This window comes from Aspergillus lucknowensis, assembly GCF_044049455.1.
Source record: "Aspergillus lucknowensis strain CBS 449.75 chromosome Unknown BJX67scaffold_17, whole genome shotgun sequence".
NCBI classification, from domain to species: Eukaryota; Fungi; Ascomycota; class Eurotiomycetes; order Eurotiales; family Aspergillaceae; genus Aspergillus; species Aspergillus lucknowensis.
The window spans coordinates 164,007-184,285 of record NW_027263561.1 but is presented as its reverse complement, the minus strand read 5'-3'; the positions used below and the strand labels follow the sequence as shown (position 1 = coordinate 184,285).

At 52.6% G+C, this 20,279-nt stretch overlaps 7 protein-coding genes across 7 annotated transcripts; 4 read left to right on the top strand and 3 right to left on the bottom strand.

Moving 5' to 3' along the window:
* Positions 1-449: 449 nt before the first annotated feature.
* Positions 450-1,481, top strand: BJX67DRAFT_380667 (zinc-binding alcohol dehydrogenase family protein; the record flags this gene model as incomplete). Its single annotated transcript, XM_071032833.1, has 1 exon — positions 450-1,481. One exon carries the CDS (start codon positions 450-452, stop codon positions 1,479-1,481), a length of 1,032 nt encoding a protein of 343 aa, XP_070886702.1.
* A 2,558-nt stretch (positions 1,482-4,039) lies between these two features.
* tyr1 (tyrosinase) lies at positions 4,040-6,792 on the top strand (the record flags this gene model as incomplete). The annotated part of the gene is made up of 8 exons (XM_071034242.1): positions 4,040-4,235; positions 4,292-4,425; positions 4,475-4,762; positions 4,820-5,181; positions 5,228-5,674; positions 5,721-6,024; positions 6,075-6,274; positions 6,321-6,792. The coding sequence occupies 8 exons, from the start codon at positions 4,040-4,042 to the stop codon at positions 6,790-6,792; spliced, it is 2,403 nt and encodes an 800-aa protein (XP_070886701.1).
* Positions 6,793-7,304: 512 nt separating this feature from the next.
* Positions 7,305-8,379, bottom strand: BJX67DRAFT_371740 (polysaccharide lyase family 1 protein; the record flags this gene model as incomplete). Its single annotated transcript, XM_071031131.1, has 3 exons — positions 7,305-7,733; positions 7,793-8,037; positions 8,094-8,379. The coding sequence occupies 3 exons, from the start codon at positions 8,377-8,379 to the stop codon at positions 7,305-7,307; spliced, it is 960 nt and encodes a 319-aa protein (XP_070886700.1).
* Positions 8,380-9,219: 840 nt separating this feature from the next.
* BJX67DRAFT_380663 (uncharacterized protein) lies at positions 9,220-9,957 on the top strand (the record flags this gene model as incomplete). The annotated part of the gene is made up of 5 exons (XM_071032832.1): positions 9,220-9,252; positions 9,310-9,367; positions 9,416-9,594; positions 9,658-9,760; positions 9,818-9,957. The coding sequence occupies 5 exons, from the start codon at positions 9,220-9,222 to the stop codon at positions 9,955-9,957; spliced, it is 513 nt and encodes a 170-aa protein (XP_070886699.1).
* A 1,468-nt stretch (positions 9,958-11,425) lies between these two features.
* BJX67DRAFT_352139 (zinc-binding alcohol dehydrogenase family protein) lies at positions 11,426-12,824 on the bottom strand. The gene is made up of 3 exons (XM_071028981.1): positions 12,451-12,824; positions 12,264-12,393; positions 11,426-12,210 (listed from the first exon to the last, which is right to left on the bottom strand). Exons 1-3 carry the CDS (start codon positions 12,714-12,716, stop codon positions 11,551-11,553), a joined length of 1,056 nt encoding a protein of 351 aa, XP_070886698.1. The 5' UTR covers positions 12,717-12,824; the 3' UTR covers positions 11,426-11,550.
* A 1,825-nt stretch (positions 12,825-14,649) lies between these two features.
* Positions 14,650-17,715, top strand: BJX67DRAFT_380661 (uncharacterized protein; the record flags this gene model as incomplete). The annotated part of the gene is made up of 4 exons (XM_071032831.1): positions 14,650-15,080; positions 15,572-15,791; positions 15,846-16,176; positions 16,229-17,715. 4 exons carry the CDS (start codon positions 14,650-14,652, stop codon positions 17,713-17,715), a joined length of 2,469 nt encoding a protein of 822 aa, XP_070886697.1.
* Positions 17,716-17,753: 38 nt separating this feature from the next.
* On the bottom strand, positions 17,754-19,825 carry BJX67DRAFT_76814 (major facilitator superfamily domain-containing protein). The gene is made up of 10 exons (XM_071035413.1): positions 19,604-19,825; positions 19,471-19,548; positions 19,290-19,414; positions 19,038-19,201; positions 18,886-18,969; positions 18,655-18,831; positions 18,514-18,597; positions 18,165-18,448; positions 17,984-18,086; positions 17,754-17,927 (listed from the first exon to the last, which is right to left on the bottom strand). Exons 1-10 carry the CDS (start codon positions 19,797-19,799, stop codon positions 17,792-17,794), a joined length of 1,431 nt encoding a protein of 476 aa, XP_070886696.1. The 5' UTR covers positions 19,800-19,825; the 3' UTR covers positions 17,754-17,791.
* Positions 19,826-20,279: the final 454 nt, after the last annotated feature.

Sequence of the window (20,279 nt, the reverse complement as noted above, 5' to 3'; positions counted from 1 at the left end):
TAGTTGAGCCTGACTCCTGGGAGCAGTTTATACCGATTGGTCTTTGTTTGCTCTCAGGACAGGACAGACCCCGGCAGGAGGCTAGGGAGGCAAACAAAGGGCTCGGAGGATTCGGATCAATTGGTGTCTGTGTGTTGTAGCGTCAGGGGGCGTGTTACGTCCGGTACAGGACCACGGTCTGGTATGGAATTCCGTGTACGCGCCGCGTATCGCTTGGTAGAGGGATGAGATGGAGGGGTACCATTGGCATGCAGAAACGAGGATAGCGTCGTAGGACGTCGGGTATCTCGCTGTCTTTCTAACGTCCTTGCTATGCTCCTGTGGTACTACAGTTCTCAAAGTTCAAAGTCACTATAACGTCCAGAAACCTCCACCACCTCGTCCACCCTCAATCTGATATCAGTCCACCTCTTGACGTCCCTCTACATAACTACACCCAGACTACCACAATGACAACCAACAACGCAGCCTACCTCCCCAGCCCCTCCGCGAAACCCCTCGAAATCCGCCCAACCGAGCACCGCTACCCAGACGAAACCGAGCTCGTGATCCGCACCGCCGCCGTCGCAATCAACCAAATCGACTGGAAAATCCAAGACAGCCCCTGGACCGATTTCCCCTACCCACTCATCCTCGGCGAAGACGTCGCCGGGACCGTCGTGGACGTCGGGAGCTGCGTGACGAGGTTCGAGAAAGGGGACCGGGTGATCGGGCACGCGGTGGGCGTCTTCTCGGGCGATGAGCGCCACGGCGGGTTCCAGGAGTATGTTGTTCTCGAGGAGAATATGGCGGCTGCTATTCCCGGGACGATGGGGTTTGAGAAGGGGGTTGTGCTTCCGCTGGGCGTGTCGACGGCGAGTGCGGCGTTGTTTCAGGGTGAAGGGCAGGGTGGATTGGGGCTTGCGAGGCCGAGTATCGATTCTGTGAAGAGGGCAGATGGGGAGACAGTACTGGTTTGGGGTGGGACGACGAGCGTGGGCTCGAATGCGATCCAGCTTGCGGTTGCGGCTGGGTATGAGGTTATTGCGACGGCGAGCGAGAAGAATTTCGGGTATGTGCGGAAGCTGGGGGCCGGTGTGGTGGTGGATTACAAGAGCAAGGGTGCTGTCCAGGACGTCGTTGCTGCGTTTCAGGGGAAGAAGCTCGCAGGCGCGTTTGATACTGTTGGTTCTGCGGATTCGAGCAAGGCTACGGTTGCGGTGGTGCAGCAGGTTGAGGGGAACAAGGTCGTTGCGTCCGTTGATGAGCTGGAGGATCTCCCACTCGGTGTGACGGGCGTGGATGTTCAGGCAGTGGCCATTCGGGAGAACGACGTCAGCGAGATGATATACGGGGATTACCTGCCCAAGGCGTTGGCAGCCGGGAAGTACTTGACTGCGCCGGAGCCTTATATCGCGGGCGTCGGACTCAAGGCTATACAAGGGACCTTTGAAGCCCAGAAGAAAGCATCCGCGAGAAAGGTAGTCGTCACCATCTTCTAGATCAGATATAGCTATTCCAGGAACAAATTGCATTCTCTCAGTACCATAATGACGCCCATCGCACCCTACCATCCTAACTCGCACTCTGACGATCCCTTCACTTAGTGAATTTAACCTTCTTGTACAACTTGTCGACCAGCTAGATAGCTATCAGCAATTGCCACGCGGAGATCTAGAGAGACATACCCATTTATCAAGGTCCGCTTCGTTCTGCCTAAGCTCCTGGAATCGGGCATCGGTGTGCTCTACAACTTCGATCAGTTCTCGGTGCAGAAGTCTCGAACGAAGATACTTTACCTGCAGTGCGATAGAGAACATCATCTACAGCAGTATCACCATCGAAGCTGTCGATGAAGGAAATCGCCTCTGGGTCGTTTCCAACCTGGCTGAGGTCGTAGAGAACGGCTACGAAACTCTTAGTAAACAGTATCCGTCTGTAGACAGTCATACACACCCTGTGGCAGATAGTTCTTCGCCTTGAGTTTCTTCTTGCCCTCAACGATGGCCTTGCGGAACTCTCCCGCATTCTCTTTCGTGGGCATTCCATCGGTAATGGTCAAAACAAGGAGAGGGCGCTCCAGAACCCCAGTCTCAATCTTCTGGTAGACGAATGGCTCAAGGACCTTCTTTCTGAGGTTAGTTCCAATTTCTGTCCAACCTTCGGGGACGAATTTCATCCTCTGCTCGACCTGGTCGGCGCGGAGGTTGTTGGCCGTCGAATCATCTTTGTTGATGAAGCGAAGGTGGACACCACTGGGCGTCTTGGTGTCTGGCACAAGGGTCGTGGCGACTTTAGTGATTCGTGTCACAAGATCTCTTGCGCGGTCCATTCTGTTGTCGTCCGCCATAGAACCACTGTCGTCTAAGGCACTGTTAAGATTCCCGTGCGAAAGCAAAAGGTGGGCTGCTTGCTTACCGATGTATAGAACAGCCTGGTAGAGGGCGATATTAGCCAACTTCATAATGATCAGGGGCGAGTTAAGAGCATTCGTCTGGTCTTTCCTCAACGCGGCAGCCAGCTCGGCGACTTGCTGAACATACGGGTCGTCAGGCGCAAAGAAGTCATCGAGACCTTGGTTCTGCACAAGATTACCGATATTGTGCTTGAAATCCTCGACAGTTTGTGGGTCGTCAATATCCTACAACGCCGTCAGAACACGGGCCATCCATGATTGTGGGTGAAACGGCGAAATTGCTTACCGTGCCCGGAGGAGGCTTGGATCCAGGAGGAGACGGATTCGCCTGGTTATACGCAGATCGAATCACATTCTGGATAATTTCTTTCACACTGGGCCATTTGTCGGCGTATGCCAGAGCGAACAGGACCGCGCTGACAAGCAACTGGGCCAATGCGGAACCGACACCTCCCTTCTGGCCCTTCGGGTTGAGAGCATCTTTAATGGCAGCATTCGTCGTCTGGTCCGCAAGTGCAAAAGGAGTCTCGCCTCGGTCGTTGGTCTTCGTCAACGAGGCACCAGCCTCAGTCAACAACCGCACTACCTCAGGGTCTCTCCCTTGGGTAATGGCAACCATAAGGGGAGTCTCGTTGTTCCAGTCAGGGCTCGACGCATCGACTTGAGGCTTTGGGTCTGCGCCGAGCAGGAGTTGGACGATGCGTGGCCTGTTCTGCTTGGCGTTCGCAGCCAGGTAGAGAGGTGTACGTCCATCACGGACGGGTTTGCCCGCATTTGCTCCGCTCTGCAGGAGAAGCTTGACGGCGGTGGGGTATCCGTTCTTCACAGCAAGGGCAAGGGGGGTGAAGCCGTTGCTGTCTTCAGCGTCTATCTCGACAAGAGCTAGGTATTTTTGCAAAGAGGCCCGGTTGAGCGTCCCATTTTTGGCGTCTCCATGAAGGGTCATCTTGTGCTTTGGTTCAATAAGTCAAAATATTTGGGAGTTACCAGCGGGCTATTGTCGGTTCCATCACAGACACAGTGGAGGCACATGTGCAAATTTAAAGCCCTCTCTCCTGACCCCGATACTGTTGTAGAGCATCGAGGGCCTGTCATTTCAGTACTGAGACGTATTGTCACCGCGTCGTAAGACATCAAACCAGAGTCGGCTGATACTCCAGCTGCAGAAATCTAAATCTCAAGATGGCGAATCCGTTGCGCAGCTTGAGCACTCAAGACATCGCCGACGGAGCTAATGCGGAGGGCAAACCGTAGGATCATCGGATTTTGCGGGAAACTCCTGCGCGATCGGTGGCTGGCTGGTTCTGGGGAACAAATAGGCGAGCTGGAAGCTGCATGGCGTGGGAATTGCACGCTCAGCGCTGGCAAGTGGTGCGCGAATGCTGGACATGGGTTCATGCGGCCACAGACGCTTTGGGACGAGCAGGGGTGTTGTCCGGCCATGCAGGATTGTATGGCTGAGCTGTGCTCTTGGCGCTGCTGTGATCGAAGAACATCGAGATCCGGGTGTCTTCTCAAAAAAATATTTCCTCCCTCTTCACTTTTATATGTCTGGTGCACGCTAAGAAAGATTGCGCTTCTTCGACTCTCACGCATTGAGGGTTGCCGCGAGAGAACCCTAAGTCAAACAAATCCTCACCCACGATGGTGTACAAATACTATCCGATCACTGGAATAAGAGCAGGGAAAGGACCCAATGGTGAAGTCCCTCCGCGTCAGGAGATCGATGAGTGGAGTTCGAAGCCTCAGAACAGGACGCAGGTGGTCCTGTTCCTCAAGGCCCTGAAACGCTTGCAAGAGGTCCCGCCGGAGAACCGAGACTCATTCTTTCAGATCGCAGGTACTCTTTGCACTGATCAGCGGGGGTCGTGTATGAAACTGATCTGCGCTGAACAGGTATCCATGGCATGCCCTACACGTCCTGGGACGAGACGCATGTCACGAAGGAGGAGGCCGATAAAAAGGGGTACTGCACCCATGCGAACTACCTCTTTCCGTCATGGCATCGACCGTATTTGCTGCTCTACGAGGTATATCCCGGTTGCTCTTTGTCCCCCTCTATGCTAATGAAATGCGCAGCAACGCATATATGAGATCATGGTAGATGAGATTATTCCCACATACCCTGAGGAAGAGAGGGCCGCTCTGCGCGCTGCAGCCGACACATGGCGGTTGCCCTACTGGGACTGGGCTGTGAATCCCAAAATCCCCTGGCTCGCAGCGGAACCGGAGCTGCAAGTTTCGCTTCTAGGAAAGTTGGAGACGCTCCAGAACCCACTGTATCAATTCCGAATGCCAGATGGCAAGCCGATGGAGGCTCACGGAGTTGGAGATGTGAAGGCCATGGGAGAGGACACAATATACTCGGTTTGTTCCGCCTTGAACCCCGAAGACCAGTGTAGTACAACTAACCCGCGAATTTAGTACGGCAAATGTCTGGCCACGAGCCGATGCCCGACCGAAGAGCAAGCAAAAGCCGACAGCAAGGACTGGATCCAGGGTGTTGTCAACAACGCCGAAGTGGAGAAGTTCATGGTCATGCACAGCGCGGTCGATGGGAAGAACTATGGAGCTGCGGCAGAGTTGATATACCGACTTCTAACGTACCCGATTGACTATGAGGAATTTGCGACGACAGCAATTGACAAGACTGAACCGAAAGTGTCGGCCGACGTCAACATCGAATTCATCCACAACAACATCCACTGGTGGGCGGGGGGCGATGGCGGACACATGTCGCAAATTCCCGTGGCCACATTTGACCCAATCTTCTGGCTTCATCACTGGTGAGGGCTGCTTCTCCGGGACCTTGATTCTATCTGACACGAGCAGTAACATCGATCGAATTTTCGCTCTCTGGCAGGAGTTGAATCCCGACAAATTCTTCAAAGAAGGGGGCCAAGGAGACTTCGATCAGAAGGCCATCGGGCTCCCGGCGATAGTAACCCCCACGACACCCCTCCGCCCGTTCCACAAGGACGAGGAAGGGAATTACTGGAACTCGGAGGAGGTTCGGGACTTCCGAGCACTCGGATATTCCTATCCTGAACTCGAGCCCGTGAAGCCCGGTTCTCAAGCAGGGGTAGCCTTTGATGCGGACGCCTACAAAAGGAAGTTATTTGAGGGTGTCACGCTGAAGTACGGCGTTTCCCGTCTCGAGGCCCTGACCCAGCTTGAGCTATCCAAGAACGGCGTAGGGAAGCCACTTGTCGAAGGTATGCGGGAGGTTGACGGGGGTGTCGCTGGTAATGATTTCGCCATCAGTATCCGTTACTCCAAGTAGGTTAAACAGCCTACGAAACAAGTGGGTCGCTGACTGTATCAGGTTCGCGTTTGGAGGCCGTCCGTTCAATATCGAGATTTACCTTGAGCCCGCGGACGGCAGTGGCCGTCATTTCACCCCAGACGAATACGTGACCAACGTCTATAACTTCAGTACACCGGGTACAATCAACGGCCAAGAGGTGTGCAGCAATTGCACCGCGCAGCAGTTACAAGATGTTCGGCTAACTGCATATGTCCCCATCACGCCTATTCTGAACCGCTTGATCCTGGAGGAGCGATTGGCGTCTCTCAAGAAAGATGACGTTGAGGCGGTTCTGAAGCGCTTGTATTGGCGGGTGACAATGGTCAGTAGACCGAGAGAGAGCCCAAGCCGTGGAAGCTAACAAGGTGGTAGGCCGGCCGTCCAGTCCCAGAGGATCAGTGGACAGCGTTGAACCTGCAGATTCTGGTATCAATGGCGGAGGTATCTCACAGCAAAGACCCCGAGAAGCCCTCGCAGCCCGACGGTGAGCCGCAAGTCCTTCCAGATGTTGGGCAGCCCGAGCCACCACGGCCACCACAACCACCTCAACAGGAACCGGAACCACCCAAAGCGTGAGTACGCATCTCATGATATTTGAAACCCACTAACACTGCACAGACCAGGGATCTCGGCGGGAGACGTCATAAAGCTAGACCAGGAAGTGGTGACAGGTCAATCCATTGTCGTCGAGTCCCCAACCTTCGACCTAACCGCCCCCGACAGGAGGGACATTAACCGGGTGGTCTTCATCAACTACGACGATAGCGTGGAAGAGATTGACACTGATAACTTCGACGGCGTCGTGAGCATCAACATCATCCGAAAGCTGAAGGAAATCCAAATGCAGACCAAGCCCGCCGACGAGAGCTGGGAGACTCAAGAGCTGATCTCCTTCCCGAGTTGGCTTCAGGGCCCAAGTCTGAAAATTCGTGTTGATGTCAAGGACAGCACGTATGAGGTGTACCTCAACGATAACCACCTCTATTCGCAGCTGAAGCAGTTTGGGAACAAGGGGATCACTCACGTCCAGTATGATACGCGGGAGGACCCGCCTGCGATGGCTGGAGAGCTTAGTGTGACCAGACTTTAGGGGTTTTATGGACCGTGCTGTGTCCCTAGGCGTTCGATAGCAGAATTTAAATGAAAATCTTCTTCATTCTGGTCCAGCAGCTGACCTCTCTAACGGGGGGGAGTGGAAGTCGAGCATCTACACGAGGCGGGCCCGAACATAGCTTTCCTCTTTGGGACAGATAGGTGATTATCTAATGGCCGGGGACCTCCACGTCCATCAATCAGTTTAATCTGAGGAGGCGATCCGTATGAGCATCCGAGTTATGTGATAAGCTTAGTCTTCAAGTAGGGGAACAGTTGTCGAAGGATGTTCGTCAATCAATCGTTGGTAGATCCTTATAGGGCTGGCGTCGGCCAACTTTCCAATACATATAATTTCAGCTGTGTGTGAACGGCTTTCTAGACAGAACGTTTTGCATTCGTAAAGACTATCCAACAAGTTTACTATGTACATTCTCAGGTAGTTTCAAATAATAGCTACCGCTTCTTAGAGTAAAATCCACGGCGTTCAAGTTGCCTGACACGGCCCGCTTACAACTTCTGGCCTGCGGCATCAGGAACGGTGCCGGCGACCGCAGCAGAGCCCAGGGCCTCAATGGGGTCGTATGGGAGGGAGTCAGGAGTCAGGGTACCCTCGGGAACGGAGTTGGAGGAACCACCAAGGTCGACATCATCAACAACAGCGTAGCCGGTGTAGTCGGAGTCAGCGAAGAAAATAGCCTCGTCGGGGCAGTTGGCGAACGCGGAGCTCTGGATCAGGATCTGGGCGTCCATGCGGGCGTTGACACCAGTCTCGATCAGGCTATCCCAGTAGTTGTTGATGATGTGCACGGTACCGAAGCGGACAGACGGAGCACGGCTGTTGATGTTGTACCAGTGGTTGTTGGCATAAGTGATGTGGAGGTGGCCCAGGTCCTCATCCTCGTTGCTGTCGGAGTGGCCGACGAGGGATGCCTTCCACTGGAGTAGTGTTAAGTTAATATAGATGAAGCTCTGGGCGGGTATCAGCCAAGACTTACGTGGTCGTGGAAGTAAGTGTTCGAGACAGTGATCCACTCAGCGCCGTGGGTGATGTCGAGGAGACCATCGAGGTCGTCCTTGCCTGCGCTGAGGTCGCCAGAGAGATCGCAGTGGTCGACCCAGACGTTGGTGGACTCGTCAATGCCGATGGCATCGCCGTTGTCGGCATCAACCTGGCCGATCTTCAGGTTGCGCAGGATGACATTGCTGACCTGACGGACGTAGAATCCGACACCGGTAATTGCTAGAGAATGTCAGCGGCTTGAAGATCCTCTGTATTTGGCACCTAGGTGTACATACAGCTGTTTGATTCACCGTAAATCGTCTTGTCAGAGCCGACACGGATCTTAGCACTGCCTTGAATGGCACCAGAGACGATGATTGTCATTGGCGTCTCGCTCTCGGCAGCTTCGGTCAGGCTGTCGAGGTCGGTAACGGTAACAGTGTCACCTCCTGCACCACCAGTGGTACCGCCGTTCTGTGTACAATATCCGATGGAGCAGCTCTCCTCAGCCTGGCGACGCGCAAGCTTGGTAGGGGAGGCAGTGGCAACAGCGGCCAGCGCGACAAGGGGGATGAACCTCATGTTCACGGACGGGCAATACGAAAACTCTTGGGATAGAAACTGAAAAAAAGGAAATCAAAATGAAAGGAAGCAATCCAGCTGCTGTTGTCAACAATAGATAATCGAAAGCAGGTTGCCTTGTGCTGATGGTCAATCCTCTTCCTCGATGGGATGGGTTCCCCAGGATTTATAGATAAACTCCAGGGCGCTTCTATCCGCATGCTCTCCCAAAGACCGACGTCTCACCCCTGTCATCATCCAAAACACCTCCAAGAAGTTTCCCCAGACGGAGGGATTCATTCCATATTTCCCCTCCAATGGCATGGCCGGCGCATTGCAGATCACAGCACTTGTCGTCTGTGCTCCGAATTGACCACGGACACGAGCCCCCGAATCTATCACTCGTTCATTGCTATGCCGAGAATCCTTAATGAAATATGCAAGCGGACGCTGCATTCGCGGTCATTCGGAACAATGGCCAGCGCGTTTCATTTCTGGTTGGCAGCAGCCGGATGCTGGAGGCCCGTGAGCTCGATGCGAGAACAGGACCAGCGATCGAGGGCATGCCGTTTGATTCGCGGGTAAATATTCTTCGGTGGAAGAAATATCTCCTTCAGGAGTTTCATCTGTGTTCTGCAGAATGATCCGGGGAAGCCTTCCAGTACAACCCTTTAAGATGGCACTCCATCTTGGCCCTAAGTCCCCAGAAATACAGACCGGAAGAGCACTTCGACTGTCAAAGACTGTGCTGCACTTCTATAGAAACTGATATCGGATTTCCCCCAGTTACCCTAAGAAGTACCTTTAAGATGTTGTTTCCGGCCACTGGGATTGCCCTGCTCACGACAATATTGGGCGTTCATGGACACGCCGTCGTCGAGGACCCTCCTCCTCGTAAGGCGAGTAATTCTGTCATCTCTAATATTCTACAAGCAGCTGAGAAGCAAACAGACGGGACCAGCCCATGAGGAGGCGTGCGGACTCGCCGTGGTCGAAGTCCTTGAAAGAGGTAAGTCTTTCCAAATCATCTGTCTGAAGGCGTTAACAAGCAACCCAGATATCGCCGGCCCCATCGAAAACGCAGTGTGGGAGGCCGACGAGGACTACAACTGCAATGCCTATATTTGCCGGGGATATCAGTTTGAAGACAACAACGATAATGTCCAGGTTGTCAAGGCTGGTGACGTGCTCTACTTTCACGTCAACTTGGTTGCTGGCCACCATCCTGGCTACGCTGTAAGCCCCCTCACACTGATCTGAGTATGCACCTTGTGTATCCAATACCTAACTTGAGCCAAGAACGTGTCCGTCGTGGATACGGCTACAAACGCGGTTATAGGCAGTCCTCTCCGCTCATGGGACAACTGGCCTAATCACCTCTCAGGCCCGCCTCGTGATGACAGTATGTCTCCACTCCATATCATTTCCGATTTTGTGCAGAGTTTGACCACAAGAGCAGTTGATTACAATATAACGATCCCAGCTTCGCTCCCCTCGACTTGTAGCGAGGCCGGAAACTGTGTCATCCAATTTTATTGGTACGCTAGCGGGAATGAGCAGACTTACGAGAGTTGCCACGACTTCTATGTTGAGGCCTAGCCGTTGCTCGCGTTTCTGCACAGTCGCAGGATGGCATTGTGGTAACTTCCATGACCGTGTGTCGGGTAAAGGTAGCACTCATGGCGCCCTAGTGTCAGAGAGTTGAGACGGCGAGAAATGATCTACGGCCCTTCTAAAGTGCCTGACGAAGTATGCATATGTTACGATTACTGTTCATCTTCAAATTTATACCATTTATCTTGTTTCGCCCACGATATGAATAGCCAAGAGATTGTATGCTGAACCAGCCCTCCAACGGAATGTCTGTGGAGAAGATTCTGTGCTGTCCATAGATGGAGTCTTGCTACAACCCAGCTAGTCTCCACCTCTGTACTTCCTCATCCAGCCATAAAGACATTTTGGACGGAGCCTATGCCGATGGATGTAGGGCAACGTCTGGGAGATTCCTCGAGAGCCTTTCGGTCCTCCATGAGTGGTGGATTTAAATGATCCCTGGGAGTGCTTGCCCAGGTGAGTGCATAGGTTGGCAACATCTGACTCCCAATTAGTTTTCTAGCCTGCATTACATATGCTGTAAGTGGAAAGGTAGAAGTAATCTTCCAGTTTTCATTCCTCCGAATGCTGACCTGTACATGGTGTGCAAACGCGCCGCTAGGATAAGCCTGTCTGATAGTATTCCTCAGGTCCACTGTTCTGCTCTTCTCTAAACCCACCAATCAGAGTTCGTATGAAGGTATCGGATGATGAGAGGAAAGACATTGCTGTCTTGTATATAGCTCAGGTTGTACCAAATAGAATGGTCTCGGCCGTTATCTACGAGCTTATTAGTGGAATAATGCGCTAAATTCTTTTCAAGAATGCTGCAAACAACTTCCGTTATAGGACACACCACCCTAGTAGATGTCATCTCTCTATGCCTCCGTTGACATCGACGACCTGTGGCTCATCGGGGCATAATCCACGTTACCAAAGCGCTTGAGGGGACGCTCTCCGGAGCACGAAGACGTTGTATTGGTGGGGGAGCACTGGATTGGTCTTGATGAGTTCCGGCAGCTACTATGGCAAAATGAGGAAGTATCAAGAGTAGTAGTCTCTGAGCTATGGAGCAAGCAAGCTGCGATCTCAACAGACCAGAGCCCGTAAACCGTCTCGAAAAACCGGAACTACTACTGTTTAAATCCTGGCCATACACATGGTTGTCACATCTCTCCCTCCCCTTTCAATCATTGATCGCTCACCGGCAGACTTGTAGGTGGCATGTTGACGCAACTTGTAATCGACTGTCTGTAACTGCTTGATTTGAATATGAAAAACTCCGTCTCGGGAATCTCACACTATCAACCAGGCATATTGTAGCTGGTGACTCTGCAGATTGCGTATACACCGTGTTGAAGGTTATACTGCTCGACTCCGGAGAAAAATGGATAATCGATACAACGGGGTGCCCGCATGACTACCGGACATCCTCGTTCTACTTTGGGAGGGGAACCATTACTCGCAAAACAGCTGGCAAGGATGGTAATGACTATCGTATGGCAATTGTTTAAGCAAGAGAAGATTTCTATGTTCCAATACGGGACGTGGTATATCGAGATATACGCCACCTGCTGATAAGGGTTGACAGACCCCCAGCTACAGGGTATAAACCAGCTTTCCAGCACTAACTTTGTTCGCTCTCAGCTCATCAAGGCCCTTCAGGATTCCCTCAAAGCCATCGCCTCCCCTGTTAACGTACGTGTTGGGCGCTTTTAGCTTTCCCTCCACCAAAAGTTGCCGACTGATCTCCCAGAACTTCTTCGCGAACTCGAACTCATCGGGCAGAGGAGGGAACTCAGTCCCACCAAAGACATACCGCTCACCGAAGATCGAGTACATTATTGTCAGATGTGGACCGTCCACATTCGGGTTAATCGCGAGGACTTCCTCTTTATTCACTGGTATGATGGTCGCGTATTTGCCGCCCTCGGTGCTTAGAGCATTTGCAATGATCGTACCGCCGCTGCCTGTGCAGTCCCAGGCGAACTTTAATGAGTTGTTTGTGTACTTGCGGATGTCGCTTCCCGCGGTGGGGGACTTGTAGTCGAAGACCTCCTCGGCGCCTAGAGACTTGAGGTATTCAAAATTGTGTGGGGATGACGTCGCGATGACTTTCAGGCCGGATAGTCTGGCATACTGGATGCCGTAGATGCCGGTTGCGGTGCTTCCACCATGGATGAGAATATACTGTGAGCCCTCGTCTTTGATGGGCTCCGTGGGGAGCGGCAAGCCGAGTGTCTTGTACAGGCCTTGGCCCTGCGGGCAGTTTTAGAGAAATGCGGCTTTCAAAGACGGGGACGGTTACTTACGACAGTCCCAACAGAGATCCCCAGAGTCGCGGCATCCACATCGCTAAGGTTGTCCGGGGTCTTAATCTGAACATCACCCTTGGCGACAATGTAGTTCGCGAAGCTACCGTTCTCGAATTGAGTCAGGTCACTTCCTCCTCGTTAGCCACGAAATCTTCCACACCCTCGTGAAGGCAAGGCAGCCTACCTTCCATGAACAACCCCGCTAATGCGATCGCCCTTCTTGAAGGCTTTCTCCACTTTCGGCCCGACAGCCTCGACAACACCAGAGTAGTCACAACCGACTCGCGAGCCAGGCTCTGTCATTCCGAAATCGATGTGCTTCCAGTCTGTCGGATTGAGTCCGACGGCATTGACTTTGACGAGGACGTAGTCATCCCGGAGCTGCGGGATGGGGACATCCTGAACAGCGGCCTTGCCCTTCTCCACGTAGACAATTGCTTTGGTCGTCATCTTCGCTCGCTTGGGTCGCTTGGGTCGCTTGGAATACTTCAAATCAGTGAGGCGTTTGCTTGTGTCGTACGCTGTACGCGAGAGGGCAACGGTACCACTTTATAGCCGACGTCTTCCGGATGAGAAATCGCGAATTCAGCCTGACCATTACAAATACGCCCCCCCACAGCGTGGATCCCCCTCGAGTGGCGATGACGTCGACAGACGAACCTCTTCACTTTGAAGGTTGCATTTGTAATGCTGAGGTAAGCTATGCACCTTCCCCTTTCGGACTTTCCTGATACAGACCTCACCAGAGCAGCGCATCGCTAACAAACATACTACATTTTCCATTTTCTTTACTCTGTAACCTCGATATTACATCAAAACTGAAGCTCTTGCTGTTCAGCGGCACATCCGAACCTACTCCCTCAACGCCTTCTCGGGGTGCTGACTGACACCGTCGCAGTCTTGTAGAAAATGACTATAGAGTCTGTTTTGCAGTGGCACTTTGGTAGAAAAGCCCCTCATCAATGACAATGGTCTAAGTAAGATCAATAGAGTAGCTACTACCGTATACACATGCCACAATTTCCAAACAAACAGCAGTAGTTCAATTCTCCCAAATTCCTATACTTACCAAGGGTGGGCGGAAAGGCATGCTTGATGCTGGCCGTCGATTCTCGGAAAGAACTTTGGTGATACAAGCTTTTGCGAGCCCTAGATATCAGCCTGGGCATTAAGGCTCTGATTCAACCTTTTTTTTCCAAGCCACGCAGTACATATTTCCTAAGGATACATATGACTACAACATCCTAGTGGCGGATGCAAGTACACATATTATTCGAAACCGCCTACCCCACGCTGTCGGTGTGGCGTTGGAGCGTGTGCGTGTCCCTGACCGTTCCGATCCCGGGCACATCGAAGCTGATAGAATTGATACGGGCCAGGTGGAGCTGGGGATTGGAATCCATAACGAGTCCAGGTACCGAAAGTACTAACATCACTAACTAGCCGAGTGATACTGACCTCTTTACTGTCCGGACTGGTCAAAAGTGCCCAATCCGTGCAATCAGTCTCCAAGGGTCTGTCAACAATTAGCATGAACTTCTAGAGAGGGTGTCTAGTGAAGACTAACCAACTCGATCATTCACAGCCCTAACCGCCGCCCCAAACTCAAGCCGTGAGAGCTCACCCAGGTTGTTCACCAACAGGACAAGCTGTCATCCTGCCTGATGGGCAGGTATGCTCGATCTCCATTATTCCGATTCAACACTGACGCTACCATCTGATCAACCAACTCGCCAACTTCATGCTTGAACTTAGCCCTTGAAATGTATTGATATTGCTGCACCTGTACCGCATGGACTGTGTCCGCTGTCGCTCCAAGTGCTAGTCCGGGGGAGTCAAACGACCTTGTTACGAAGTAGAGGCAGCACGAGGTAGGTGCGGGATTGTCCAACTTTCGGGGTAAAATCTAAATACACATAGCCTCACCACGCGTTTTCTGAAGCTTTCCTTGGGCAGTGGATATTTCGTACTTTTTTCTAGCCAGTATCGTTGAAGGTTTGTAAAACCTGGGGACGCAGAGCCCAAGGTCAACTCCTGTTGACCGGAATATGCCGTATAGAGAATCACCCTGCGTAGGCAAAGACGCAATTGCCTCTGAGGTAACATGGGATGATGCAAAGATATGTATGAGCGGTGTGTGTTCGGAATCAACGCAGAAATCCTTGCCAGTCCTAGATTTGCTTTTTCCGGTGCAGCGGCTGACAGTTCAATGCCTGCCCTTGGTCGGACGATGACAGCTCATTCCCATGCAAGGCTGAGCCCAAGGCGCCGTTCCAACACGGCTCTGGAAGACAAGGCTAGCTTATTTCACCTCTCCCTCCATCGGTCCTTGCCTTTTCTCTCTCCTTCATCCCCATCCCTCACCTCAAACCACTGACCAGAAATGGCGGAACCTGTCTCCTCTGCTGCAAGTGCAGCAGGCCTCATCGCCCTGGGAATCGAGAGCACCAAGCTCATCGTGAAATACTGCGACGGCCTTCGTGGCCGGGATAATGATGTCGACAACCTTAGGATCAAAGCTGGGGGTCTCCTGTCAACCCTGCAGCTGATCGCCTCGCTCCTCAACCAGAACAACGCCATCCACCCACATATCGCGGCAGATATTAACTCCAATATTCTAGCAAATGAGAATGGGATTCGGGAAATTAATGACAGAGTTGCGAAATTGTCTCCCCCAACGGGTAATATGGATATCAGCGATAAAATGCGCGCCACCGGAAAGAAAGTGCTGTATCCCTTTCGAAGGGAGGGGCTTTTGGATACCGTTAGGATCCTGGAGGGGCTGCAGATGAACCTCCATACTGCACTGCTCGCGTAAACTACCCTTCTTTGTTGCCATCTCTGGTGGCTCGACAGTCTCTAACGATATTCTGGAATTAGCCTGCAGATTCAGCATGCATCGGTGCTGGCCAAACAGACCGAGCTGATACAGACCGTTCATACCATAAGTACTGCGTCGCTAAGTATACTCCAGAAACACCAAGCAAGGTTTGACAGTGTGATTCACCATAGTCGTGTGTACCCGACGCGATCAAAGCTAACAGCCTATAGCAATTGGTTACTCAAAGCCCCCGCTGTGCGCTGCAATCCAGCCCCAATCCCGTTCCTGCCCAAAGGATGACTCGGAGACGACTGCTGAGGGAAATACCCTGTGGTTGCGTAGGAATACTAGGGCCAAGTCGAGTCCATCGTCGTACCTGCCCGCTGTATTACCTCTCCTCGAACACAAAGTCCCATCCATGGTTTTTTGAGTTTGCAAGCACTTGGTTGGGCTACTCCATCAGCGCAACGCTATCAATCTCCAGGGAAGGGCAGGGGATCAATATCTGTCCCATGCTTCAGTTTCACCCCGTTGTACCAGATGACTCTCCGGCATTTAAGCTTCTACGGGAGTTTAATTACTGGGTCGAACCGCGTGAGTTTGCAGCCGAGACGACACAGCTCATCCAAGGTCTCCAGCGGTTGTTTGACGATGGCGAATCGAGCCCTTATGATAGGACCGTGGATGGTCATACATTGCTTCACGTTCGTTCCACAAGCCATGCGTCGCCCCAACGATTGTTGTGCTGATATTCGTAGTATGCATGTTACTTTGCGGCAGAGGTTCGCAGTGTCCGGGGATATAAAGAGCTACATCGCTTCTCCGATCCGTCTCAGGTAGTGTTTGATTATCTTGTGCGAGCTGGGTGTCCCGTCAACGAAGGAGCGAGGCCGGGCGCCCGCCTGCCATTCGGACTATGGGATCCCATATCGCATATCAGCACCGTGCTTGGCATACTAATCGAATCAAAAGCGGAGAGTGCCCTCATTCGACATTTGCTAGATCATGGTGCCATATTCTCCGACATCCATCTCCTTGACCACGAGGTTGCCGTAAGGTTTCAAGACGAATTAGCAAAACACGAAGATGGTATATTAACAAGCTTCTACTCCTGGAAATGCGCTTATTAACAGGTGACCAGCTTTCGTTCTTTCGCCTATCTTTGAGATCGTTCTGGCACGGTCATACGTGGATGACTTGAAACGACTTGTTGACCACGAGAAAGGCCTTTCGAGAAACGCAACTGCCATGAAAAAACTGCTTAGCATCTCTTTAGCATGGGCAGAAGGGTTACGCACTATCCTAGAAGCTTGCCCGGATGTTCCATATTGGGTGAAAGCGAACCTGCTCTCTCAGGCGGTGCGCTCCGGCGAATGGGATTCTGCCCGAGTGCTGATCGAGCTTGGTGCCCCTATACTCGCCAGGCACATTTCTCAGTGCACTTCGGACGAGATTCAAACACTCCTCATTGATGCGTTAGTCAATAGGCGCCGCGAACTGCTGAGCCTTGCTGTGACAAGCTTGCCTCAGCACACCCATAACAAACTCGGCCTACGACACGGCTTCCTGCCTGACCTAAACGCAGCTGAGATATTCGACGAGCTCGAAGCGCGCGGTGTCGCTATCGATTCTTCGCTTGAGCCCTTTTATGAATCCTCTATGTTGGAGCACGGCTGCCTCAGCACTGAGGTCATGGACCGGCTATACCAAGCCGGTTTTCGTGATATTGAGCTGCTCGATGGGAACAGTGCCGCACTGATCCCCCATGCATGCGGCTGCGTCTTACCGCGACCGATTGGAAATGTGCTCGCGAGATCTCGGTGGTTGGTAGAGAAAGGAGGGAGCCAGAGCATTACACGCGGCATAGGCCGAACTACAACACATCATGGGTTGGTACTTGACGTGATATTCGGCTTCATTTATTCCGATCTAAACAACCCGCACCGTTACCCGCGCCAACATGACGGATCGGAAGCGCTGCGGGCACTTTCTCAAGCGGATCGGCAGCATTTCAGGGAAGTCTGTGGATCGGGTTGTCGGGACTGCTGCAACTGTTTCTGTTCCCCAGGAGGGTGTTCCGCTCTATCCGTTGCCCTCCGACTCCTGCTCGATACATGGTTCCAAAAGTATATAAATGCTATCAATTTAGCCCACCACCTATTCATTGTGTTTCTTGAGTTTCTTGTTTCTCAGACGGAGCAGATGGCTGGCAGCGCAATTACAGTCATTCGATTGCTGACATTCACCGATCTCGCCATTACCCATACATGCTGCCGCACACAGTATCTGTTTGGGACGATGGAAACGAAGTTGTTCGACGCAGAGGACGCATTGGAAATCCAAGATGAGGAGAGGTTCATGATCGAGAAGTACGAGAGCTTGGTTCAAGAACTCTATGAGGAATACGAGGCGAGCGGTCTTCCTTTATGGGACTATATTCAGACCCACTGGTGTAGGCGAGTACAAAGGCATCGACGCTTGGAAGTTGGTGAAACCAACCAAAGGGCGCTTTGCTTCTTCCTTTGGCAACCATTCGCTGAGGAGGTTGAACTTGTCGAGCCCGTCGAGCTTGGCGATGATTTCGAGCTTCACAAAATTCTCGAGAAAGTTAAGCAATACATGTCTTAGGATCGAAGCCGAATACAATCCAACATCCAGCCCCAGAAGAACCCCAGCAATCACCGGATCGCCAACCAAGTCCATCTTAGACACCTTCCATCTTCCGGCGAGCAGCGTCCTGCTCCTCCGCAACCACATCGGCCGGGATACGGTCCGGCGTAGTATTGACAAGCATAACCATGGGTAGGAGCGACACCCCAAGGAGAGCGAATGTGACGCAGCTGACAAGCCTAGTATTAGCACTGACTAGGGAACGCGGGATGAGACATGAACGTACAATCCAATAAGCGGGTTACTCGTCGTCTGCGTATTCATCCCATACGCAATCGCCTGCCCAACCGCTTCGATACAGCGGAACGCAGCGCCGTTCCGTACATTTTCTACAGTCCCGTTAACACCCACCACTCCATGCACGCCACAAACAAAGGCAGCAATGATATCGTGGTTGAGAGACTCACCCTGCGCGTCCGTCGCAAAACTCGACAGCAGCCAATACATATACGACTGCGATAGCGGCCCCGTCGTCTGCACAAAGAAATACGGCAGGAAGGACTTCGCGTACAGTCCGTCTTTCCAGTCAATGTGGCCGGGGTTATGGGCGTTGAACTTGGCCTGCATGACTATCGACCAGATGTACACTCCAACATTGAGGATAACAACAGTGTACAGGCCAACTTGGGCGCGGCGGCGCTGGCTGAGGGATTTCATATCTAGGATGAAGCCGAGGCCGAAGCATCCGATTCTAAACAGCTTGGTGGTTAGAAAGTGAGGCGGGTGAGACGGGGGATGAGAATTTCTTTGACCTACATGCAGAAGAAGGGGGAGATCAGGGAAGAGAGGGCGCGGGCACGGACGGAGAAGTAGGTTCCTAGGTATGTGGACCAGGTGCCACTATACTATTTGATTAGTTGTGCCTTGTTTGTGAAAAGAGGAGTTCTGGAGCTATACGTGTAGAAGAATGACCAGAGCGCCCATCCAGAAGACAATACAATCAGCCTCGAGGTGACGGTCTTCGCGATGCGTCTGAACTCCATCTTCGTAGAGAGAGTCTCCGCCGTAACGATCTTCGTGCCGTCAGACCGAACGACGCGTTCGAATGGGGTAACCAGCAAAGCAAATGGCAGTCTATGAACATAATCAGCATCTCTCTGGAGATATTAGAGCCAAAGGTGCACTCACGCAATGGACTCGATAACGACGAAGGCAATGAAAGTATCCGGGGTCACTCCACCATCAGCCCCTTCCTGGTGGTTCTTTGCAAGGCTTCACGGGCAATACGTTAACAACACACACTCTCACTTTATATCCGACTCGGAGTTCAAGGGACCTACTTGATCGCACCCCCAACCAGCTGCCCCAGATTCCGCGATACAATCCACAGAGCCAGGTACTTGCCGCGAGCACCAGAGGGCGCAAGGGTCATGATGGCACCAGCCTCGGCGACGTACCAGCACGCAGTTCCAATGCCGCTGATTGCGCCGCTGAGAATGAGGTACTACAAGATAAGAACGCCGTTAGACGTTGCGTCCCAGGTGGGGAGGGGGCGTCTTCGCGAGTTCAGGGCCGAGAGAAAAACGACTCACCCACTGATTCCCGAACTTGCTATTGCAGTAGTACGCAGAACCCTGGATCGGGAAGGACATGGAGCCGATAACCAGGGCCCATTTGACACCGATTTTGTTCACGATTGGGCCGCCTAGGAAGCAGACTGTGCGGCGTTAGCATCCCAAAGGACGTGGTGAACAGGAGTACTAGGAAGCATACCGACAGCAAGCATGGCATATCTAATTGCAGTCGAAATATTCGACACTTGCGGAGTTGCCAGACCGCCACCACCGAGGCCTGAGATGGTTAAGTCGACGATCAAAGACCTTGACGGTGATTGATGAGCGCTCACCTGTGATCGCATCTGACATTGCCGGCCCGCAGAACGCCTGGATGCTGAGCAGAATCATTTGCGTTAAACTATGCTGCCATGCCCGTTTCCACAGGGGGACGGTCTCTCTGTATGCCTCCATGTTGACGACCGCGCCCTGGGCGTCGGTCCCGTCCGGCAGTTGGGAGCTGGGGTCCGGTGTCTTCGAGTCGGCCATTGTTGAATATTGTCTGATCACAGTGCATCCAAGGCCTTGAAGGACCCTGGACAGCGACATCGCAACCTATTTATACACCCAGCTTGGTCGGCGCGACTTCGCGCCTCGGCACCAAGCTTATCTGTGGGCTGGCTCCATCCCCACATTCTCCAACAAGCCATTCTCGTCCCATGGGGTTGGCTCAGACAACGGAAGGTCCACGCGACGGCTTAGCGTCGGGGATTCTCCGGCCCAGAGCCACGGGATGTGACATTCGCCATTGACAGTGGAAGGTCCAGGCTAAGAAAAACCTGCGCTTCGGCAAATCTTTGTGGGCCGTGGTTTGATTGCGGGCAATGCGATTACTCACGGGGTCGGTATCGGGCTTCTTTTTCGGGATCAGGGCACTCTGTTTCTCTGGGCCCGCGGGTATCTGTGGACCAGACAGGGACTCTTCTCGCTCTCATTGATCCGATGTCGCAGACTGCTGTACCCACCATT

What these genes read in the sequence shown, in the direction of transcription:
- BJX67DRAFT_76814 (XM_071035413.1), bottom strand. Translation starts at nt 19,799, where the DNA reads ATGGCCGACTCGAAGACACCGGACCCCAGCTCCCAACTGCCGGACGGG. An exon ending in ATATGCCATGCTTGCTGTCG is followed by an intron (nt 19,415 to 19,470) that starts GTATGCTTCCTA and finishes AACGCCGCACAG; the next exon opens with TCTGCTTCCTAGGCGGCCCA. An exon ending in AGTAACCCGCTTATTGGATT is followed by an intron (nt 17,928 to 17,983) that starts GTACGTTCATGT and finishes TAGGCTTGTCAG; the next exon opens with CTGCGTCACATTCGCTCTCC.
- BJX67DRAFT_352139 (XM_071028981.1), bottom strand. Translation starts at nt 12,716, where the DNA reads ATGACGACCAAAGCAATTGTCTACGTGGAGAAGGGCAAGGCCGCTGTT. An exon ending in AGCGGGGTTGTTCATGGAAG is followed by an intron (nt 12,394 to 12,450) that starts GTAGGCTGCCTT and finishes ACGAGGAGGAAG; the next exon opens with TGACCTGACTCAATTCGAGA. An exon ending in GGATCTCTGTTGGGACTGTC is followed by an intron (nt 12,211 to 12,263) that starts GTAAGTAACCGT and finishes AACTGCCCGCAG; the next exon opens with GGCCAAGGCCTGTACAAGAC.